Raw genomic sequence first — 20,362 nt, 5'->3', positions numbered from 1 at the left:
AGCCCTTTCCTTTACTGCTAGTACTTTTTGAGTCTTCTTGAAGACATGTTTCCCAACACTGCTGTCTTCTAATAGCGCTTACTATGTTGCTTTTTCTGAGGTCTGTGATCCACTGATTTCTGAGCATGCTGTGCACCATCCATTGGTGACTCTATTTTGATTTTTCCATGTCTTTTCTGGCACTATTTGCTGGTCTCCACTGGTCTATGATGCAGTCTTCACCATAGCTCAGGTCCTCGCGAAGATAGAGCTTGTGTTTCCATGGACCTGTTTGCCTGTCCCTTTTCCGAGGCTGTGGTGTCTAATTCTTGGCACCGCAACCTTCTGACAACTGGAGAACTCCTCCAGTGGATCCTCTGTGGTCAGGATAGGTTGTACTTGCTCTCAGTATAAATCTTAGCAACTTCAGCCTAAAACGGGGCATCTCTTTCTTGGGCTCCATGTATCTTTGTGATCACTCGGGGGTCCACAGAGGCTGAGGCTCTGTGGCCGTCTCACCCTGTACTTCCTCAGGGGAGATGAGAGCCCAGGGAATCACACACTAGCTTCCTCCCAGAAGTGACACACATCATATTTCATTGCCAGAACTAGCACATGACCTGATTGCCAAGACGTAGGGAGAATAATTCCTGTATAAGTGGAAGTAGGAGATGGTCTTCAGTAGGGCTTTGGCAATTCTCTGCCCTCTGCTCATCGTCTGTATTTCAGAATCAGTGGCTCAAGTCCCATGAAAATCCTTATTGAGAATTTGATTGGCATGTCATTAAATCTATGGGTCAAATATGGAGAGAAGTGGTATTTCTCTACCCCAGTGCATGGACTGTTTGTTTGTTTAGATCTTAGTGTCTATTAAGATCTTAATGTCTATTAGATCTATTTGTTTGTTTAGATCTTAATGTCTTTTAATACCTTTCTTCTCCATTTGAACAGCTGGCACATTATTTATTAGATTAATGCTTAGGTACTCTATATTCTTATTGCTATTGTAAATTTTGTTTTTCAAGTAACATTTTTTACCTGATTGTTTCCTCATGTCCAGAAGTGTAATTGATTTTGGTATATATATATATATATATTTTTTTAAAGATTTATTTATTTATTCATACAGAACTGGGGTACAGGCCAGAGGCTCAGGGACGGTGAGAGACTTCACCAGAGACAGAGTGGGGAGCAGAACAGGCAGATTGACGAAGTACACTGCTGAGGGGAGCAGCGGGCGGGTCAGGAGAGGTCTGGCTCGCCATGTGGTCTCCTCCGGGGCAGGCGGCAGGCGGGAATCGAACTCATGCGGAAGTGGCTTCAGATTCTCAGTGCTGTGCTTTAACCCGCTGCGCCACCAGGGAGGGCCGGTATATATATTTTTTTAATGTAGAAATTTTTCATCTAATTCTGTTCATTAAAGTATTTCAGGTTTTCTAGGTAGAAAATCATATCATTTACATATAATGATAGGTTTTATTTTTTCCTTTTTTGCTTAAAACCTTGTACTTAGTTCTCTTATCTTTACTAGCTAGAATCTCTCAGAAATTATTTTAAAAATGGAGATACCAAGTGTCCATGTCTTCTTGCTGATATAACAGGAGCGCTTTAAACATTTTGCCATTAAGCATGGCTTTTTGGTAGATATTCTAGATCGGTTCATTCTATTTTTAATTTGCTTAGAATGTGAAATTTAATTGTTGAACTCAAAGGCTGTGTATTTGTCCATCGGGCCAAGTTTGTTCATTATGCTATTCAATTCCTGTGTGTCCTGATTTTTCTGTTTATGCTTAATTTATCAATGACCAATATGTGTATTAAGATTTTCTACTCCTATAATAAATATCATAGTGATGTGGTCTTTGAAATCCTGTTCACTTTTGGCTCATATTTCAAAGAGATACAGAAATAGAATCTCCTGTTACCTTTTTCTGGTCTTTATAATGAAGTCAAGGCCATTTTTGTTTTTAATGCTGTATTTTACAATAAACATCTGACTTATATGTTGAAGGCAGAGTTCTAATATTTTTTTTAAGATTTTTATTTATTTATGCATACAGAACTGGGGTACAGGCCAGAGGTGCAGGGGCAGTGAGAGGCTTCACCAGAGACAGAGTGGGGAGCAGAACAGGCAGATGGAGGAAGTCCACTGCTGAGGGGAGCAGCGGGCGGGTCAGGAAAGGTCTGCCACGCCATGTGGTCTCCTCCAGGTCAGGCGGGAATCGAACTCAGGCGGAAGCGGCTTAAGCTTCTTAGTGCTGTGCTTTAACCCGCCGCGCCACCAGGGAGGGCCCTATTTTTAATATTTTCTGATCTTTTTCTGTCCTTTGATTGTGTGTGCCCTGTGCTTTGTGTCTGTGTATTTTTTAGCACTTAGTTGGAGACCTGATTTCAATGATCTTTGTTGTCATCACTCACAGCAGGATCTATTGATATCATTCATTCTGTACTGTCTTCTTCCATTTTCACGTTCAGATGTCACTGTTTTCCTCTTTGGGAGGAAGTTTGGGAGCTCTGTCAAGCCTCTGGTTTAGCATACATAGTTCATAGAATCTCAGGTCCATTTATATGTATATATATATCTTTTTCTTCTGAGCATTGTAAAGACATTAGATGCTTAAATGCATTGTAACTGATCTGGTAGCTCCACTTGGTATGTTAACTCTAGCTTGATTCTTCCTTCTCCTCCCCAAAAAACCACCCACTGCTGCACAGCGTAACCCACAGACATGCTGACACTTCTGCTGACCGTCCCTGGCGCATCTCAGCCTTTCCACCTTCTGCCTAAAATACACCCTTAACATTTCCTTCTTTGATGTTCTTTTATGATAAATGCTCTGTTTTTATTTTTCTAAATTTTCTTTATTTGACCTCATTCATGGAAGAGAGCTTTACTAAATATGAAATTCTAATTTGACAGCTACAGGCTCTCCAAACAGAAGGACGTGATTTAGCTGGCTCCTAGCTTTGATTTTTGGCATTTTTGAAGTCAGTTATGAGCCATAATGCTGCTTCTTTGTGGGTATTCTATTTTCCCTTTGTGGATGCTTTTAGCATCTTTTTTTTCTTGAGGCATAACATTTATTATGTGTCTCGGTGTGGACTTTGTTTTGCTTGTCTTATCTGAGATTCACTGGACATTATCAACCTCAGGCTGTGTCTTTCAACGTCCCGAAATCGCCTCAGCCATCACCCTTTTGAATTCTGCCTCTTCCTCGCCCTCCCCATTTTCTTCGCTCACAGCCCCAGCTGGACTTAGGACCTTTGTCCCCGTGTCATTAATTTTCCAGCTCTGTCTCTCTGCATATTTGCAGTTATTTTGGAAAAATTTCTATGCTACCTTCTACTCTACTTATTTTCTATTTAGCTTTGTCTCACATGCTCTTTAATCTGTTCAATTTTTAAGTTCTGTATTTTGTTTGTAGAAGTTGTACTTGGTCTTTTAAAAAAATGCATATTCTCCATCCTTATTTTATGCTTTTCTATACTTTCCTTAAGCATATTGCAAATAATATAATTGCCTTATAATATCTAAAGTCATGGTGAGTCATTTTCATACCTGAGCTCTGAAATCGTTGGTGTTTTGAGGTTTCTTACTCTGGGCTTTTACTTTTTTCCTAAAACTTAACTTGGGGGATGCTTTTTTTGGGGGGCGGGGATGCTTTTGATGTTGAATCCCTTCCGCACACATTCTGCCAATTACTTGGGAGTGCTAGCTCCTTCCAGGTCACCCCAAATTAAATCTCCACATAAGGTGTTCTGGGGCCCCCATGGGAAGCATGAATTGGGCAGTTGGGCAGCAGAAACCTGTGTGAGTCACCTTGTAGATTTGAAATCTTGCCTCACGGCACAGGAGCAGAGGTGGGTGGCCCGTTGGGCAGCTTCCTTGTGCGAGGCCGGCCTGCTCTCTGCTCCCCGGCCTCTGAGGAGCAGAGGTCCCTCATGCTCTTCCCTGGACACCCGAGACCTTGTCTCGCCACTCCTGGGCCCCCGGAGGCTTCCGAGGGGAAGCTCCAGGCACAGGTTCCAGGCTTGGGCACAGTCTGGCTCCCGAGGCCCTCGCTTTCCGTTCACACCGGGAAACCTGCCTTCATGAAGTCTCCTCACGGCGTCAGGTCAGCGGTGTATTTAAGACTTGGGTTTTTTCTGCGTTTCCTCCAGCATGGAATGATCTCAGTTGGGAGTCACAGTTCGTCACACTGCTGGAAGCGAAGGTGGGACTGGGAGTCGTAGCTATTCTGGGTTGGAAAGGGGGCCCAGCTTGGCCTGAGAGGCAGACAGAGCTGGGTGTGAGGCCAGCTTCTCCCTTCAGGACGTCCAGCGCTGTTTCCTCAGCCCGGCTGTCAGCAGCATCCTTCATTCTCATGTTGAATGACTGTGTGTGAAGTACCTTCACTGTTTCACGTCTCCTGAGGGTGCGGTGACGCAGCCTTTGCTGTCTACTTGGGGTCCACATGAGATCACGGGGAGATGACTCCCTGCCCGGAGCCCAAGTCTCCTCACACCTAGGTGAATCCTGTTCCTGGACAAAGCCAGCCTGTGTCAAGTGATTTGAAAGCACAAGGAGAATTTCACCTTATTGGGGCCATCGCTGCTGGACTGTGTTGGGGAAGCTTCCAGCCAAAGCTGTCTCTTGTAAGGAGTCCTTTGCCCAGTTAGGCGAGTCTGCCGAGGCCACGGGAGGTGCGAATGCCCTGTACTCGTGTCCCCAAATTTCAGTGGCCCTCCTAACTTTAAAAAGCATCTACGGTTCTCATGTGAATGTAGAGTTTTTTTTGCACCAGGATGTCGGTGTCCTTGGGCTATGAGTGAGTGGTGCACACGGATGGCTGTTGGGGTTGGGGATTGTTCTCAAGAAGAACCAGCCTGGGGCACAGGCTGGGTGGGAGCTTGGGGCCTCCGGCCTGTGGCTGCAAAGTGCCAGTCTTGGGAGCCAGCACCACCCCTTGCCCAGCTTAGGACGGGCATGTGAGGCTGGCGCGCCGTCCCCCTTTTCACCCACACTTCCCCACAGCAGGTGATGGGCCTGGTGGTCAGTACCCAAGGCGACTGGCCCTGCCGGTCAGTATTTGCACCAGAGGCCTCGGGGATGGATTCACTCTGTGCGGAGTCTTTCTTGTGTTTCTCCTCTGCTTTCACATTGTAACCACTGCTACTACAATTACTACTGTAATTACTGCTGCTGCAATTACCATAATTAGTACCACCATCCCCACCGCCATTACTACTGCTGACATTCCTGCTGCTTCAATTACTATGACTGCTACATCTACAACCATCGTTACTACAGCCACTACTAGTGTGATTATACCTACAGCATTGCTACTGTTAGCTACTACTACCAAAGTTACTACCACTGTTACAATGACTGTTATAGCTACTACTGTAATTACTGCTCTGGCTACCATGACTGTTATCACCCTCCTGCATGACTGTTACCACTATTCCTGCAATGACTGTTACCACTACTCCTGCAATGACTGTTATCACACCCCTGCAATGACTGTTCTAACTACTACTACCATTACTACTATTACTACACTCACGGCTATAACTACAGCTACTACCGCCACTCCCACATCCGCCACTCTTCTGCCAGGTGAGTCGGGGGTTCCCCCACAGTATTCCGCCCGCTGGCTGCCCTACAATTTAACTCAGGTAGCATCAGACCCTGCAGGTAAGGGGGCTCAGTCTCACACCCACACCCCATCTTGAGATGTGGGGCCCAAGTTGGGGTGTCCACCTCAGCTTCTGACCCATTGCCCCTGCCCTCAGGTTCAGTTGATTTCCCAGAGTGACTCACAGAAACACTTCGTTTTCCCAGCTTGTCAGAACTACAGTGAAGGGTCCAGGTGAACAGCCAGGTGAAGAGACACAGGTGAGGTCTGGTCGTGCTGAAGTTGGGCATCTGTCTCTGTGGAGTTGGGGTCACCTTGCTGGTGGTGGGTGGGGTGTTCACCCTGGATCTTGAACTGTGGGGATTTTGTGGTCGTCTCTCTTGGGGTTATGATCAGTCACAGACTCCATTTCCAGCCCCTCTTCCATCTCTGAAGAATGTGGGTGCGGCTGAAAATTCCAAGCTTCTCTTGCTGGCTCTATCTTCCAGTGACCGGCCCCCATCTAGGACCTGCCAGGAACCCCCCGAGTCACCTCAATACAGCAAGAGATGCTCCCGGTGCTCTGGGAATTGGGAATTTACAAAGGTTCCAGGAGCTCTGTTCCAGGAAGTGGACAGACACATAGATACCAATTCTGTTTCACGTTTCCTTGCTGAGCAGTTGAGCTCCCAGGGACAGGTTAGAAAGGCGGTTTTGCCCTGAGAAATCCACTGCAGGTGGACTCCCACCTCACCAAAGGCAGGCTCCGGCAAGGCGACTGGGCGGTGACCGTCGTAAGACTTCAAGGGCTCCTAAGTCCCTGCGCCCAAGCACAGGTGACGGCTGAGCACGTGGGAAAAGCGCCCCCTGTCTTTTTCGTTGTTGCTCAAATGTGGCATTTCTCTGCAAGTCTCATCAGATTTGTGTTCTGTTAAAGCCTTTGGAGATAAAATAAAGTTAGTTTCCATTAAAACATTATCAGGCTCCTCCCCTTGCTTTTATTAGCTCCCTGGTAGCGCGGGAAAGGTGATTTCCTTCCCTTGAAGGCTCACTCTGGCGTTTATGTTTAGATCATTGTGCATATAATCAAGGCTGCAAAATGCAAAAGCTGTCCCCGTCCTTCATAGACGGGGACTCGCCACGACACAGGACAATCCCGCCTATGTGACTGCTGGCACCTTGCTTTGGGGACAGTTAACACATCTCAGTAAGGATGTTTCCTTACTGAGCCAGCAGTGGGGGGTAGGGAGGGAGCCCACGTTGTAGTCTCAGAAACCTGGCTCCGTCCCCTGCAGGTGCTTCTCCTGACCCTTGCTGGCACCGGGCCGCAGGGGATTGGCACAGGACGGCCCCTTCTTTCCCAGGGGTGCTGCTTCCTCCGCTCTCTCCTACATGGTGTCTGCATTGGTTCTTTCGTCACGAACAAAATCCTTCTGGAAGGTGCAAACTGGGGTCACCGAGGAATTACATCTTTTTTGGTTTGCTTTTCCTGACTGACATTTGCTTTCAGGCTGATGATGAGCATTCTCCACGGCTCATTCTCAAACAAGTTTGTACAATCATTTCCATCGCGGGATGGACTCTCCAGTAATTTGAGTCTCACCTGTCTGTAAACACGATGGAAGACACGAGCTTTGGGTCACGTATGTCTCTCCAGCCCCCAGGGCCTTGGTCTGGTGCCAGAGAATTGAATAAGGTCAGTTATGTGTGCGGTGTGGCCAGTGGTCCCCACCACGCCTGTGGCAGGCCCCTGCGCCAGTGAATTCTCCTGCCAGGCTGTGTGCTGCGTCTACCAGCGTCAGCGGTGGCCCTGCTGGGCCCCTGTTGAGGGGCAAAGAGAGGAGCCAGCAGTGAACAGAGCTGACTTGCAAGTGTGTGCTAAGTAAAGCTGTGCTTAGATTTTTTATTTTTTTGCTCCACTTAGAAGTGATTCAGTGTCTTGGGCTGCATCAGCCTTTGGTAAACAGTGCGACCCCTTTCGCTTCTCCCCCATAAAGTGGGCCAGTGTCTGTCTGTGGACCTGGGGATGAGGGAGAGCAGGCCTAGAAAACGGCAGAGTGTGTGGCGGCGGGAGCTTGGCACCACCCGACGGGCTTGGCCTTCCTCTGCTGGGCCCCCCTGGCGCCTGCTGGAGCCACCCCGTCCTGGTCCCCTGATGTGCTATGGCTCCGCCACCCGCCACCCCTTTCCCTTGCCCCCTGACACCCAGTGGACCCTCAGTGTCTCACGGTGATTCCATTAAAATAATTAATTGAGGGAGTACTGGTTTGCCTTGTTGTTGCGTAAGCAATAAGCCCCCTCTTCAGATGTCGCTTCCCTTTCTATCACCTCACCTTTTCTGGGAATTCTGCGAGCATCCCACGCTATTCTCTAGGGTGTCGCCCACATATCTGGGAGGGAGCTATTGGTCCCCAGAGGCCAGAGGGACCCCTGTCCTGCAGGCTCCAGGAGGGTTCTGGGGTCATCCTTGGAGGAAGAATCCAGAGAAGTCCATGAGGGTGTGTGAGGTCGGGGGAGGGGGGTGTATCTGGAGGTGTCAGCCTCACTCACCTGTCCCAGATTCATGCAGAGTCAAGAGCAGTACAGGTGTCACTGAGAAAATGACAGGCACCAGGTTTAGCATAAAACTGGAACCCATCACGTCGGCTTGGGATAAGGGTCGTGGCGCTGCTTGAAAAACACTGCTGAGGGCCCTCCCTGGTGGCGCAGGGGTTAAAGCGCAGCACTAAGAGGCTAAAGCCACTTCCCATGAGTTCGATTCCCACCTGCCCTGGAGGTGACCACCTGGCGCGGCAGACCTCTCCTGACCCGCCCGCTGCTCCCCTCAGCAGTGTCCTTCGTCAGTCGGCCTGTTCCGCTCCCCACTCTGTCTCTGAGTCCTCTCACCACCACTCCCTAACCCCACATCTCTTGCCTGTACCCCAGTTCTGTATGCACAAATAAATCAATCTTAAAAAAAAAAAAAAAAAAAGCCAGGAGAGTGCGAGGAAGGAGCTGGTAACGCTGGGTGTGGATGTGCGAGCGTCTGGGCTGTTGCGTGCCCGAGGGCCCCCGCTGAGACACCTGCAGTGGTAACAACAGGACAGGGTGGGGGCCATGGGGGACTCCCTATTTCTCATGCGTATAGGATGTGAACCAGTGTGGCTGCAAGCAAGTACAGTGAACAAACATGTCTGGAGGAATGAATGAGGCATACAGGCCCCAAGTCCCGCCTTCTTTTCAAAGCTGCGGGAGCTCTCTGGAGGGCCTGCAGCCTGAGCCTCACCGTGTGGGAAAGAACTTTCTCCTGCTCGCCAAAGAACAAGCCACCGTTCTCTGGCACCAAAGCTGGCCACGTTCCAGCTTCTGGGGGGCACAGTGGTGTTCAGGTACAAGCTGAGGGTGTGGATTCAAATGCCCCAGGTCTTGGAATGTGGGGTTCAGTGGCCCCCGCCCTTGGCCATCCCATGATGTCAGCTGCTGGGGCTGGTTTGAACTGGGTCTCCTCTGTCTAAATCTCCCAGAGCATGCTGTCCAGACCCATGGGCAGTCCTGCGTCACGTGTCCCTGATGTTTACCCACTGGCCTTTCCTTCCTTTCTGTCTCTTTCCCCAAGGGCTGCCACTGTGGCAGCTCAGAGCTGCCTGCCTCTGCTCTCCTCTGAAATCTTGGAGACTTTATCCCTAACCCTACACAGACTCAGGGCTGAATGTGGGTGCTTCCTGTACTCGTGCGACTGCCAGTCGGCCTGATGGAGTCTTTCTCTTCCCACAAGAGCCCCCAACCGTCGAGCCCCCTCCCCACCTGCTGCTCCAGGGGAGACAGCGATAGACGCAGGAAGAGCAGAGTGGACGAGGATGGAAAGTCAGACCCCACGGTGCCCAGAGGCGCCACTTGGAGCTCCTCGTAAATCGTTTAAAACCCTTTCATCAGAGCAGACATGGAGAGCGGGGCTGGGGTGCAGTTTCTCACGTCTTTTTCCTCTAGCACATCATTCGATTCATGTTGGCACTGCTGAGCCGTGTATTTGAATGCTAATGATGCAAAATGGTCACACGCTGCATTTCTACTGCTGAGATAAACCTGCTTCTATATTCTGCTTTTTAGAAACTGCTTCCTTGTTTAATTTGTGGCTGAAGAAGGTGGGCCTTGGTGTAAGCTCAGGTCCTACCTGGGGAATCCCCTCGAAAAAGAGTCTTATCAGAGAGCATTTGTTGAAGCTGCAGGTGATTTGTTTTCTGCTATGTAACCATGACGACTGCGAACCCGTCATGCCAGGTGATACTTTTTCGCGTCTCACTGTGTCCTCCCTCAGGTGTGTTCACATTGCTGTACAATCACAGTCGTTTTCAAGGCTGTCACAGCCACTGAATGGACAGGTCACCGTTGGCCTCTGTATTCTTCATTTTTCTGTAATCCTTTCTATAATCCTAAGGAAGTTTGAGCAGAATCGCCTCTGGATTTCCCCATGTTTTCTGCATTATTTAAAATGGCCGCGTGGAGATGCCTTGTAGAGAGGATGAGTGTGCCTTAGGCTGGACCTTCTCACACTTCACTGGTGGATCTTTTGATAAGCAGATTGTAACTCAAGGGGGTGGGGTGGGCTTGAGCGTCTGCATTTGTGACAAATTTGGTGGCACTGAGGCCACAGCTGTCTCAAAAGTTGTTGGCATTTGGGTATTTACAAAACATGTTTGACCAAGTTGTGTGGACTGGTCTAGCAGCTGCGCAGAAGGCAAGTTTTGATTGGCGGTGTCCAGAGTCAGCTTACCTGTAACACCTGCATTCAATAGAGGCTTCGAGATTCAATCCCAGCTGCCCCTGGCACCACCCGGGAGCGTGCAGGCCCATGCATGCACACCCCTCCCCCAGTCAGCGTCCATGGGGGACCAGCCAGACCGAGCGAGCCCAATGTCTGCCCATGGGACTTGACCACCCGTATCTTTTAAAGCTCCCCAGGATTTGCAGGTGAGCCCCTGTGGCGCGAGGGTTGAGGACGTTGTCCGAACACAGAGACCAGCCTTAAATCTCACTAAGCTTCACTGTGTTTTAAGCCTGATGGATGAAGGGCTGGGGAATTATAGGCTACACCCAACTCCGCGCTTTTGACTGTGCTTTTAGCGCAGTCCTGAGTTGTCTTGCAGCCGTTACTTTAAAGAAAACAGGGATTTGTCACCCTGACTTTTCTGCCGGTCTCCTGTGTAGTGCTAACAGGCCCTCTGGTAGTGAAGGCCACCAGGTGGAAGCCCTTCGGCGCGTTCTCCTCTGCGTCTAAAGCATCCTCGGTCTCTTGTTCTGAGAGTGTTTTCCTAGGAACGCAAATCGTTCTATTGAAATGACCCATTAGCGGCCTGAGGGCCGCCAGGCTGGCACACATCCGGTGCCCATGAAGTCGTTGCCGAGTGAATGAGTGGGCGGCGCCCGCCGGGAAGGTCACGCTCATGGTTGAGTTTCCCGCCAGCTGGGCTGTGGCGGGCGCACCTGGCACCAGCCTGGCCCCGGCGCTGGGGGCGGCGAGGGCCGGCAGGATGCCCCGTGTCCGTCTCTCACCACCCACGAGGTAACACCTGCTGTTTCTCTTTGGCAGTTGCCTTTTCAGGCCTTGGCTTCACAACGTTCTACTTGGCTGGCAAGCTGCACTGCTTCACGGAGAGCGGGCGGGGCAAGAGCTGGAGGCTCTGTGCCGCCATCTTGCCCCTGTACTGCGCCATGATGATCGCCCTGTCCCGCATGTGTGACTACAAGCATCACTGGCAAGGTGAGTCCCTCCGTCCAGCCCTGGGGCGACCTGGCGCCCCTCGCAGCAGGGTGTGGGAACGCACCTCCTGGGAGAACGGAGCGTGTGGTAACCCAGAGAAGGCAGAAGTGACTGTTGGACACAGATTTAAAGGAGATAAGGCTGCTCCAGTAGGTTCTGGCCTTCGCGTCGGGCTGTGGGTACAGAACTAAGCTCCTCGTTCTCCTCTGTGCCCAAGGAGACTGAGCGTCCAGCCAGGATGCCAGGCCCTTGGCGTCAGACTCAGGGCTTGGGTCACTGGCTTGGTTTCCTAGACTCGTGCCAAGTGGCTTTTGGCGTCTTTCCTTTCACATCTCAAATCCACGCCACGAGGACGTACTTCTCACCACGGGCGCACTTCCAAAGGATGCGTCCGGCCAAGGACCGAGCCTGCAGTGTTCTCGGCAGCTGCTGCCAGGCTGGGCGAGGCTTACCTGTGTGCGTGGGTCCTGGGGACCTGTGAAAAGTCACAACACAGACAAATGAGGGGCTTGTTTCTGGGGTGAGACTAAACCAGCCTGCACCTGCTCTAACAGATGGGGGTGGAGCAGAGACCAAGGTGTGTCCGCAGGAGGGTCACCGCTGGGAGCCCCAGCGCTGGAGCTGAGTTTCCCAAGGGCAGTGCACGAGGCACCTTAGTCTGGCACCCTGAGCTAAGAAAGGGGCCTTGGGGCTGGCTGTGGGGTAGCAGCCTGGGGTCTGTGTTTGTAACAAGCAAGTCAGTTATTTCTGTGGAGTCTGAATAGCACTGGTGAAGAGCTGCACTGTGTCAGCTACAAGCAAATAAGTGGAAGTGGAGACGCGCCTATGTCCGGCCTCCTGGAGGGACGCCTGCTGTCGGTCTGCGTCTGCGCCTCCTCTTCCTCCCTGGGTTACCTGTTCCCTCCTCTTTTGTCTCTGCAGCCAACTGTGGTTCTGTCATCTTCCAGGTGTTTTTGAGTGATGAGACAGCAGATGAGGTCAGAGATGAAGGGAATTGCTAGCTGTGGTGTGGGGGCACTCCCTGGCTTCAGTGGGTGCCTCATATCTGTGGGTGCCCAGCCTCTCCCCAGCTTCTCCTGCTCCTTTCCCAGCTAAGTTCCACTCTCCACTTGCCCAGAACTCATGAGCTTCCAGCAGAAGAGGCCTTGACGTGAGGCCCAGGCACAGGAAGAGCGTGATGGGTGGTCTGGGCCCATCAGGCGCTGGGCAGGATCCTGAGCCTCCCAGTGGGGGCAGCAGTAGCGATCACGGGCCCGGCCCTCGCTCCTCTCTGCTGTCATCAGTGACTTGGATGAGGGTCTGGATAATATGGGGCCACACGATGCAACAGGTGACAGGAGGGAGCAGGGAGGAAGTCGCTGAGCAGCGCTCCAGGGAAGACCCACTGCACCCCTGGAAGTGGGACAGTTTCCCCCAGAATCTCTGTTGCTCACATAGGAAAAGCCCTTCTCCACAGAGAATATTATAGGCTGGAGGGCGTTTTGTAGACGGCTTTTCGTCTATCCTTGGAAAGTGCAGTTTCTTCTTCTGAACGTGGAAAAATTGCCCCCAAATGTTTCACAGGGATATTTCAGAGACTGAGTGAAATGATGGATCTGAATGTACTTTAGAAATGAAAGCATATTGCACAAATGCAAATCGGTGTTGTTTGCTGCGTTGTTGAGCAAGAAGGATGTGTTGTGTTTTCCAGAAACTAATTTAGAGTTCTCGGTGTTTTGGGAACACAGTCTGTTTGTAAGCTGTGAATCTGGTTTTCACTTTTACCCTACCCCTTTGGATGTGGGAGATGGTTAAGGGTTTCTGAGTAGAGTTGATTTTTGCTTTACCTTGGGAGGTAGGAAGAGGCTCTGTAGTGTCACCTTGTCCTGAAAACCTGAGACCTAAGTCTCTCTCCAGTAAGTATTCTCAGTCCTCACTGCTTTTGTGACCTTGTACCTCGCTGTGGTTACGCTTCATAAAAGAATGAGGGGTGCTTCTTGGCTGAGGGAGTTAGGTGGTGCACTCGAGGTAGCTGGTGCACCCCAGGCCTGCTGGCACCAGGGCTGCAGACCCAGCCTGTCCAGCTGGCCCAGAAGGACCCTCAGAGCACTGGAGCGAATATTCGTGCCCTGTGGGTTACGGGAAAGCACAGCAAGCGGCTTGTGTTCAGTGACTTTCAGGCCCACGTCTGAGAGTGAACCAGAGCTGTCACTGCGGACGTCTGTGGCCACTGCTGGGTGTGCGTCCACTGGTGCCGGTCACTGGTGTAGCCTGAGGACAGACTGTGCCGCTGCCGGCTCAGCCTGTGCCTGGGAGTTCAGCCAGGAGAGGAGCTTGTCTTCCCCTGGATCCTCCAGTGGCTGAGTCAGGCTCGTTTTACCTGACTCCTTCACAGGTATATACACAGGTATATACACAGGTGTCTGTCTGCACCTGTACCTTCGCAGTGTGCACCACAGCTCTCAGTGGGTGGTGGCTACCTCCTGGGGACATCGAGCCAGGCCTGGAGACTTTTGGTTTTCCCAGCCAGAGGTGGTGGGAGTGGTGCTTTCTCCTGGCATCTCATGGGTGCGATCATATGACACCCAAGATCACCTGCCCAGCCCCAAATGCCTGCTGTGTGGACTGGTCTACGTAGCATCTCGGCTCTTACGTGGGAAGAAGCAGCAGTGTCTAGCACTCACTCATCAGGGGAGACATTGAGGAGGCCTTCAGGGTTCCCAGCTTGGGGGAGGCAGGGCGGTGAGGGCCTTGACTGCAGCGTCAGTGGGTGTTGGAGCAGGATGCCTGATGGAGATAAATAAGTGGTTGCTTTCCTTGGGTGGACTGAAGTGCCTGTGGGCAGAGGCCATCACCCCTCACACATTTGCATGGCACCTGCGGCGACAGCCAAGCCCAAGTCCCTCTCGTTGTAGCCTTCTAACAGCTCTGATCTTATGAGAATTTGATGACTGCATTTCCATGCTGACTGAAGCAACTGTGCCTGCCTGATGTGAAAGTACGTCCGATTACTCAGTTGCACATTCACATCCAGTTAACACCCATAATCTCCAACGCCTTGCTCCGTCCATTATCACGTTTTTGGTTTTGTTTCTCTCCTGTTGTCCATACCCTTCTGGTCTTTTCTACCTTCCCAGTTGCAGTTCAGATACACAAGTCTTATTTTATTAGGTGGTGCACAGGCCGTGGCATGGAGGGGCAGGTGAAACATTGTCTAGAAATAATACCTGCTGGGCGGACTCCACACTCCTGTGAGCCTGAGGCACTTGTGTCTCTGCGCTGTGCTGGCCCTCGGGTCAACCGGAAGCTGGGCACAGTGCGTCACATTGAGGCTCACTTCTGTACTTAACTAGTTTTCAAGCAATAAAATCTGTGGCATCTCATGCTAGGAAGCACGTGTAGGGAAAATCAAGAGAGCAAGAAGAGATCTGAGCCACGGAGCCTCCGGCCACAGCCTGCATGTTTATAGTTGACAGTGACAGCTGGGAGAAGCAGGGTCCTGTCACGCCTTCTGCCCCCCAGTTTCCAATGTGTGGATCTAGGCTTTCCTCATGTGAGGCCAGCTTTTCATTAACACTCGTTTTCGCTAATGATAGGTCCTCTTAAGAAATCTTGGCTAGTGTTTCATTATAACAAAGAGCATTGTCCTCTGACAGTCATTCACACGAGCAGGTCTCAAGGGAGACAACAGTCACCTGTTCCAACCTGAGGCTAGGACGCTGCCTGTAGTCACAGGCGCCGTTATTTGACTGGGCTGAAATATTCAAAATGGCCACCACAGCCTTTGTGTGTCTCCCTGACTGGGTGTGAGGAGTCTGTGATTTGAAATGAAAGTGGTGTGACCAGGCTTCAGGATACTGTCAGCCCTGCACGGGCAGTGGGTGCTGTGCTGGACAGACATGCACCCCACAGGACTGTAGCTCCTCACAGGGCCGGTGAGGCCACTTCAGCATGAGGATTCATTGTTGAGGGTCTCCAAAGGGGGGCAACTTCCCTGACTCCAGTACCTGTGCTGGGATGGTGGGTGCTCCTGCCTCACTGTCCTCAGTGGCACTCCTCGGGAGGGAGACACCCCCGAACCCCCAAACATTCCTGCTCTAAATAGGTTTTGCCATCCACCGTATTAATGGAAAGGAACTTTAATACAATCAGTGCGCAATATAGCAAACATAAAAAATACAGATTCTAAATAAGACACCAAAGTTACCCATCCCCTTGTGGGTCAAAGTCCACCCAAAGGGACTGTCCCAGAGCAAGGCCTGAAATCCTGCCGCAAGACTAAAGCACCTTCTAGAGGGGGCCCGTAGAAAAGGGTCAGACATGGCCAGACAAGTCTGGGAGGAAAAGAACAAAATCAAAACCAAGATGAACGCTGCCATAGTCAACCTCCCCCTGGGTTTCTCACCCACGTCTGTTTCAACCAGCCCAGGACCAAGAAGAAGGAAGCGCAGTTTCTTCACACGGGTCTCTGCTCCATGTGCCTCCCTCAGCCCAACAAGTCGGTTTTCTATCCAAAACCCAAGATGGCTGCCGAACCCCGCCCTCGGGTCCTAGCTGTCCTCCCTGGGGCTGAGACCGTGCCCCTGGGTTTCTGTGGCTCAGCCTTACTGCAGTGCCCAGGGCACTCACGAACCAGAAGGCAGCGGCGGTCCCTGGGGGCTGGTGACTGCAGAGGGGAGGCTGGGCTGCTTCCCCCTTTAGAATTGATTTTCAAAATCCATAGGCAGATCTGAGCCTGCAGTGCTCAGGTGCAGATTAAAGAGAGAAAGAAGAGAGCGAATCAAGCACACATCTGACAGGGATGTCTGAGTTCTGCAGAGGAGAGTTTGCAGGGAGCGAGAGGCATACCTCCCACATTTTCTTTTCCCTTCAGTCCTCCAGGGTGTCCTGGGATAGAGGAGGTACTGGAAAGTTCTGGCCACATGGGGGTGAACGCTAATGCTCTTTTCCTGCCTAGATTCTTTTGTGGGTGGAGTCATCGGCCTCATCTTCGCCTACGTTTGCTACCGACAGCACTACCCTCCTCTGGCCAACACAGCCTGTCACAAACCCTACGTGAGCCTCCGGGGCTCGACCGCCATGAAGAAAGAGGAGCCGCCCATGGCTGACAGTGCGCCCAGCCTGCCTCTGGAGGGCGTCACCGAGGGCCCCGTATGACTCCGTGTAGGGAGGACGGCCGTCAGTCGCAGGTGCTTCCGACCTGCCACCTCAGCAGCCAAGATTGGCTTCTCTGGCGAGTTTCTCATCAGTCGTTTCTCAAAGTTATCCCGCTCCCATTCTGCTGATGATGTTCCTGATACCTTAAGTGTCTGCATCTGACTGTCTTGACTTTGCAAAAGGAAGGACCCAGGAACCATCCCCGCGCGAGGGGCGTGTGGAAGGGAAGGAGGCTGCCAGGGCGGGGTGGGTGCAGGGCAGTCGGCTCCCGTCTCTGAAATGTTTGCCCTCATGGCCACCTCCCTGTGTCTTCATGGTTGTAAAGCATAATAAAACCTCCCGCCTGGAAGACCTGGTGTGGCCATCGGTACAGCAAAGTCATGTGGAGAGGACGCGGTGGGTCTTCCAGCCGTGGCCAGTGGGGTGGCCGGTGGTCTCAGTGCAGAGCCTGGAAATGGAATGGGAGGCCTCTCTCGGCCTGGGCCCTGGGGTTGCGGCTCATCTGCCGCCTGGCACTTCCAGGGCTTGCCCAATCACTGCAGTTAGGAGGAAGTCAGTGCAGACGTCAGTCCACTGGAAAGAAAGACCCGTGAGTGCCAGGGTGCGGAGGTCGCCGCCACTGTCCGAGGGTATGGCTTGTGTGGCCTTGCCAGGGAAGGCTGGTGGCCCTGGAGCTCAGCAGCATTTCAAGGCACTTTGTCTCCTGGGGGATCCGAGTCTTGCTAGGTCGGTTTTGAATGGGCAGCACGGTCCCATTTCTGCTAGCAGGCGGCATTTCAGAGTGGGGGGCTCTGGTAAAAGGTGCAAGAACAGTATCAGCAATGTGCTGTCCTGCTCTCTCCTGCTCTCTGCTCCTGGCGTTGTTTTACATGTGCCCCGTTCAGGGGCTTTGTGCAGTCTGAGCACAGAGCTGCTGCTTGGCCAGCTCGTTCTTTGCAAATGCAAAGACTGTGTGGGTCTTCCTGTTCCCAGGTCTGTGGGGAGGAGAGGCGTCTCTGATGCCTTGCGCTGTCACTTTCAGGCAGCTCAGGTAACGGGGCATTGGGGAAGATGCAAGCCGCTGCGACGCTGGGCTGAGCAGCTCCAGGCCGGGAGTGCCACCCCCTCTCGACGGCATCAGGCTGGGTGTGCGTGTCCCACCAGGTAAAGCCTTGTCGAAGGACCCGCAGCAACTCTCCAATGTGGCCTGAAATGAGCTAAGTTTGGGGAGTGACGGGCAGGGCGTTTACTTACAGCTTGGCGGTGGTCTCTGCTTTTCTCTCGGCCTCTCTGTCCCGAGTGTCTTTTCTGGGTCTCTGCATTGCTTTGTGTCCAGGACTTCTATGCTCTTTCCTCCCTCCTTGCCATGTCTGCCGCTGGTGTGTCTCTGGACCCAGCGCCCTGAGCTGGGGGTGCTGAGTATGTTAGGCTGAGTAGATTAGCTTCTTCTGTACCAAACACCAGGCTCTTTTGTGGAACAAAAAGCCTTGCGGAGGGGGGAAGATCCCTTTCAAGCCATCCCATGATCCCAGGACTGGAGGGTGGAGCCTCCCAAACCTTGTCACTGCCGTCAGAAAGACCTTAGAAATCTTTACGATTGTCTTCATGCTCTTATTTTTTTCCTGACAGCTAAAAGATAGATAAATAGTGCCGAACGCTCATTGGCTGGTTTGGGAAGAGAAGGATAATTTGTTGGGATATTATTTTGTGTTTTTTCTGTGCTGCTGAAGGAGAATGAAAAAAAAAAAAAAAACACTAAGAAAACCAAAACCCTAACCTGAGAGTCTTTGCTGTCCTGTTCTTCTGGTGTCTCTCCCAGGGCCCTAGGAACCTGATGCTCCTGTGGGGATGGTGCTGGGTGTTGGGGGGGCAGGGAGAGCCTTCAGAGGGCGGGGCAGGAGAAGCACCATCTTTGTCAACCCTGGGTTAGGCACTGAGGAAATACTGAACATCTCTGCACTGGGAAGTGGCCAGAAGCCATGATGTTCTCAGGAAAGGAACAAGGCAGGTGCAAGGGGTGGAGATTTGGCTTTGTTCTGCCCAGACAGAAGGGGGACCCTAGGCCCTGGAGCCCCCATCCTCAACAAAATTTGATGGGTGCCAGAGTGGCAAGAAGGCATCAGAATCACTGCCCCCAGGGAACGACCTGAGTGTGGACATGAGTGGCTTGGCAAGGGCTGAAAATTGTGGCCTCCTGCCCTTAAATGTTCTTCAGACCCTTGAAGCTTTATATAGGACACTGGGTAACAGCAGCCCCCCCCCAACTCACTGATCATGAATTCTTCTCAGGCTAGTAGTACTGCGATAGGGTCTCAGAGTCCAAATTAATTTGACCTAAAGAAACCAAGGTAGCGTCTCCCTGGTGGCACAAGAGTTTAAGCGCAGCACTATAAGCTATCGCCAGCCACTGCAGCACGAGTTCGATCCAAACCAGGGAGTGACCCACATGGCACAGCAGACCCCTCCTGTCTTCCCACTGCTCCCCTCAGCAGAGGATTTCAGTGGATTTGCTTGTTCTGCTCCCCTCTCTGTCTCTGGTGAACCCTCTCAGGCCCCAGACCTCTGGCCTGTGCCCCAGTTCTTGTGTGCATAAATAAATGTCTTAAAAAAAAAAAAAACTAAGATAACTTGGCATGTTTTGCCCACTGAGGTCTGCAATGCCCACATCTCACCCCTCTCAGATGGCTGTGGGTAGATGCTACATGGATCAGGTAGGTGACGTGTTGCTCTTCAGAACAGTGTGCCTTACTCTCTGTACCTTGGTTAACTCAGTTCCATGTCTTGGTTGAGAAAGTATAGTTGTACAGATAAACATGAAGCTCTAGAATTCCTCTGATCCTAACTTGAACACAGGTTCATACCCACAAATTTATTTTCCAAATCCCATTATGTGCCCCTGGGCAATTTACCTTGGTTGTTAGCCTTGGTTGGTTCATCTGCAAAATGGTGAAATGACAAATCACGTGGGAGTCACTATGAAAATGAAATAAGTCAACACATGCAAAGAACTGAGAGATAGAAGTTGGACTCTGACAAGGTCTGGAAAACTATTGCTTCTTATTTTTACCATTTCTGGAGTGAACTCTTGGTGATTCCCTATCATGGGCCTTGAGATGGCTTCTGAAGTTGTGTCTTCCTGTAAACCCCACGTACATGGGTCTCTCCTGGGACTTAGTCTCTCTCTGCCTTTCAGTAACTGTGGGCAAAGACCACGGTCCCATGGGTTGACAATGTAGTAACCCCACATGTTTCTGGGGTTCATTGAAGACCAGCGATTGGGTACTGACAGTGAGAAGAAGGTTGGATACCTTACACATTCTTGGCACAGTTCAAACTCAAAAGACTCATTAAGCCAAAGTGTCCTAATTTGTGGTGACATGCTCTGGTTTCCTTAGAAAGGTTTGGGTTCATGTTCTCTCACTTAGGCTTGTGACCAGGCATCTGTGGGATGAATGGCCAGGCACAAGCGGGTTGGGTGGTCATGAAGCAGAGTAGGCAGTGACTTTCCTCCTTAACCAAGCTGGGTCTCTTTGTATAGCTCATTCCTAAGTCTTCCATCAGTTGAAATCACCATATGGTGGGGACTAGCTTCAAAGGAATGCCAAAATTTTATCATTCTGTGGCCTCTTAAGTGAATTCACCAGTCAGAAGCCTCTTACCTGCTCTCTGTGACTTTAAGAACAATCTCTCCCAGTTGTCTGCCATGAAGAATCATACAGCACTTGTGAGAGGTATCAACATAATTTACGGGTTTAGCAATGATCATCCCTGGCACTTCTCATAAAACAAAATCACAGAGAAATGTCTATACTTTCACAAGTGCACGCTGGAAACCTCCCCCACAAGTAATGAGTCAGAACCACGGTCTCATTATTAAGGGTCGATAAAGGAGACATGGAAACTTACAAGCTGTCAGGAATAATTAAAGGCAATC

At 51.2% G+C, this 20,362-nt stretch overlaps 1 protein-coding gene across 1 annotated transcript in view; it reads left to right on the top strand.

Moving 5' to 3' along the window:
- PPAPDC1A (phosphatidic acid phosphatase type 2 domain containing 1A) overlaps positions 1 to 18,137 on the top strand; it is an 88,426-nt gene extending 70,289 nt beyond the window's left edge. The window contains exons 6-7 of the mRNA XM_004680388.2: positions 11,143 to 11,313; positions 16,250 to 18,137. Coding sequence (XP_004680445.1) covers positions 11,143 to 11,313; positions 16,250 to 16,449 — 371 coding nt within the window. The 3' untranslated portion in view covers positions 16,450 to 18,137. The remainder of the gene's footprint in view (positions 1 to 11,142; positions 11,314 to 16,249) is intronic.
- Positions 18,138 to 20,362: the final 2,225 nt, after the last annotated feature.

This window comes from Condylura cristata, unplaced genomic scaffold, assembly GCF_000260355.1.
Source record: "Condylura cristata isolate star-nosed mole 26May11 unplaced genomic scaffold, ConCri1.0 scaffold00011, whole genome shotgun sequence".
NCBI lineage: Eukaryota > Metazoa > Chordata > Mammalia > Eulipotyphla > Talpidae > Condylura > Condylura cristata.
Note: the sequence above shows the minus strand (reverse complement) of the source record. Positions and strands in the feature narration are given on the sequence as shown.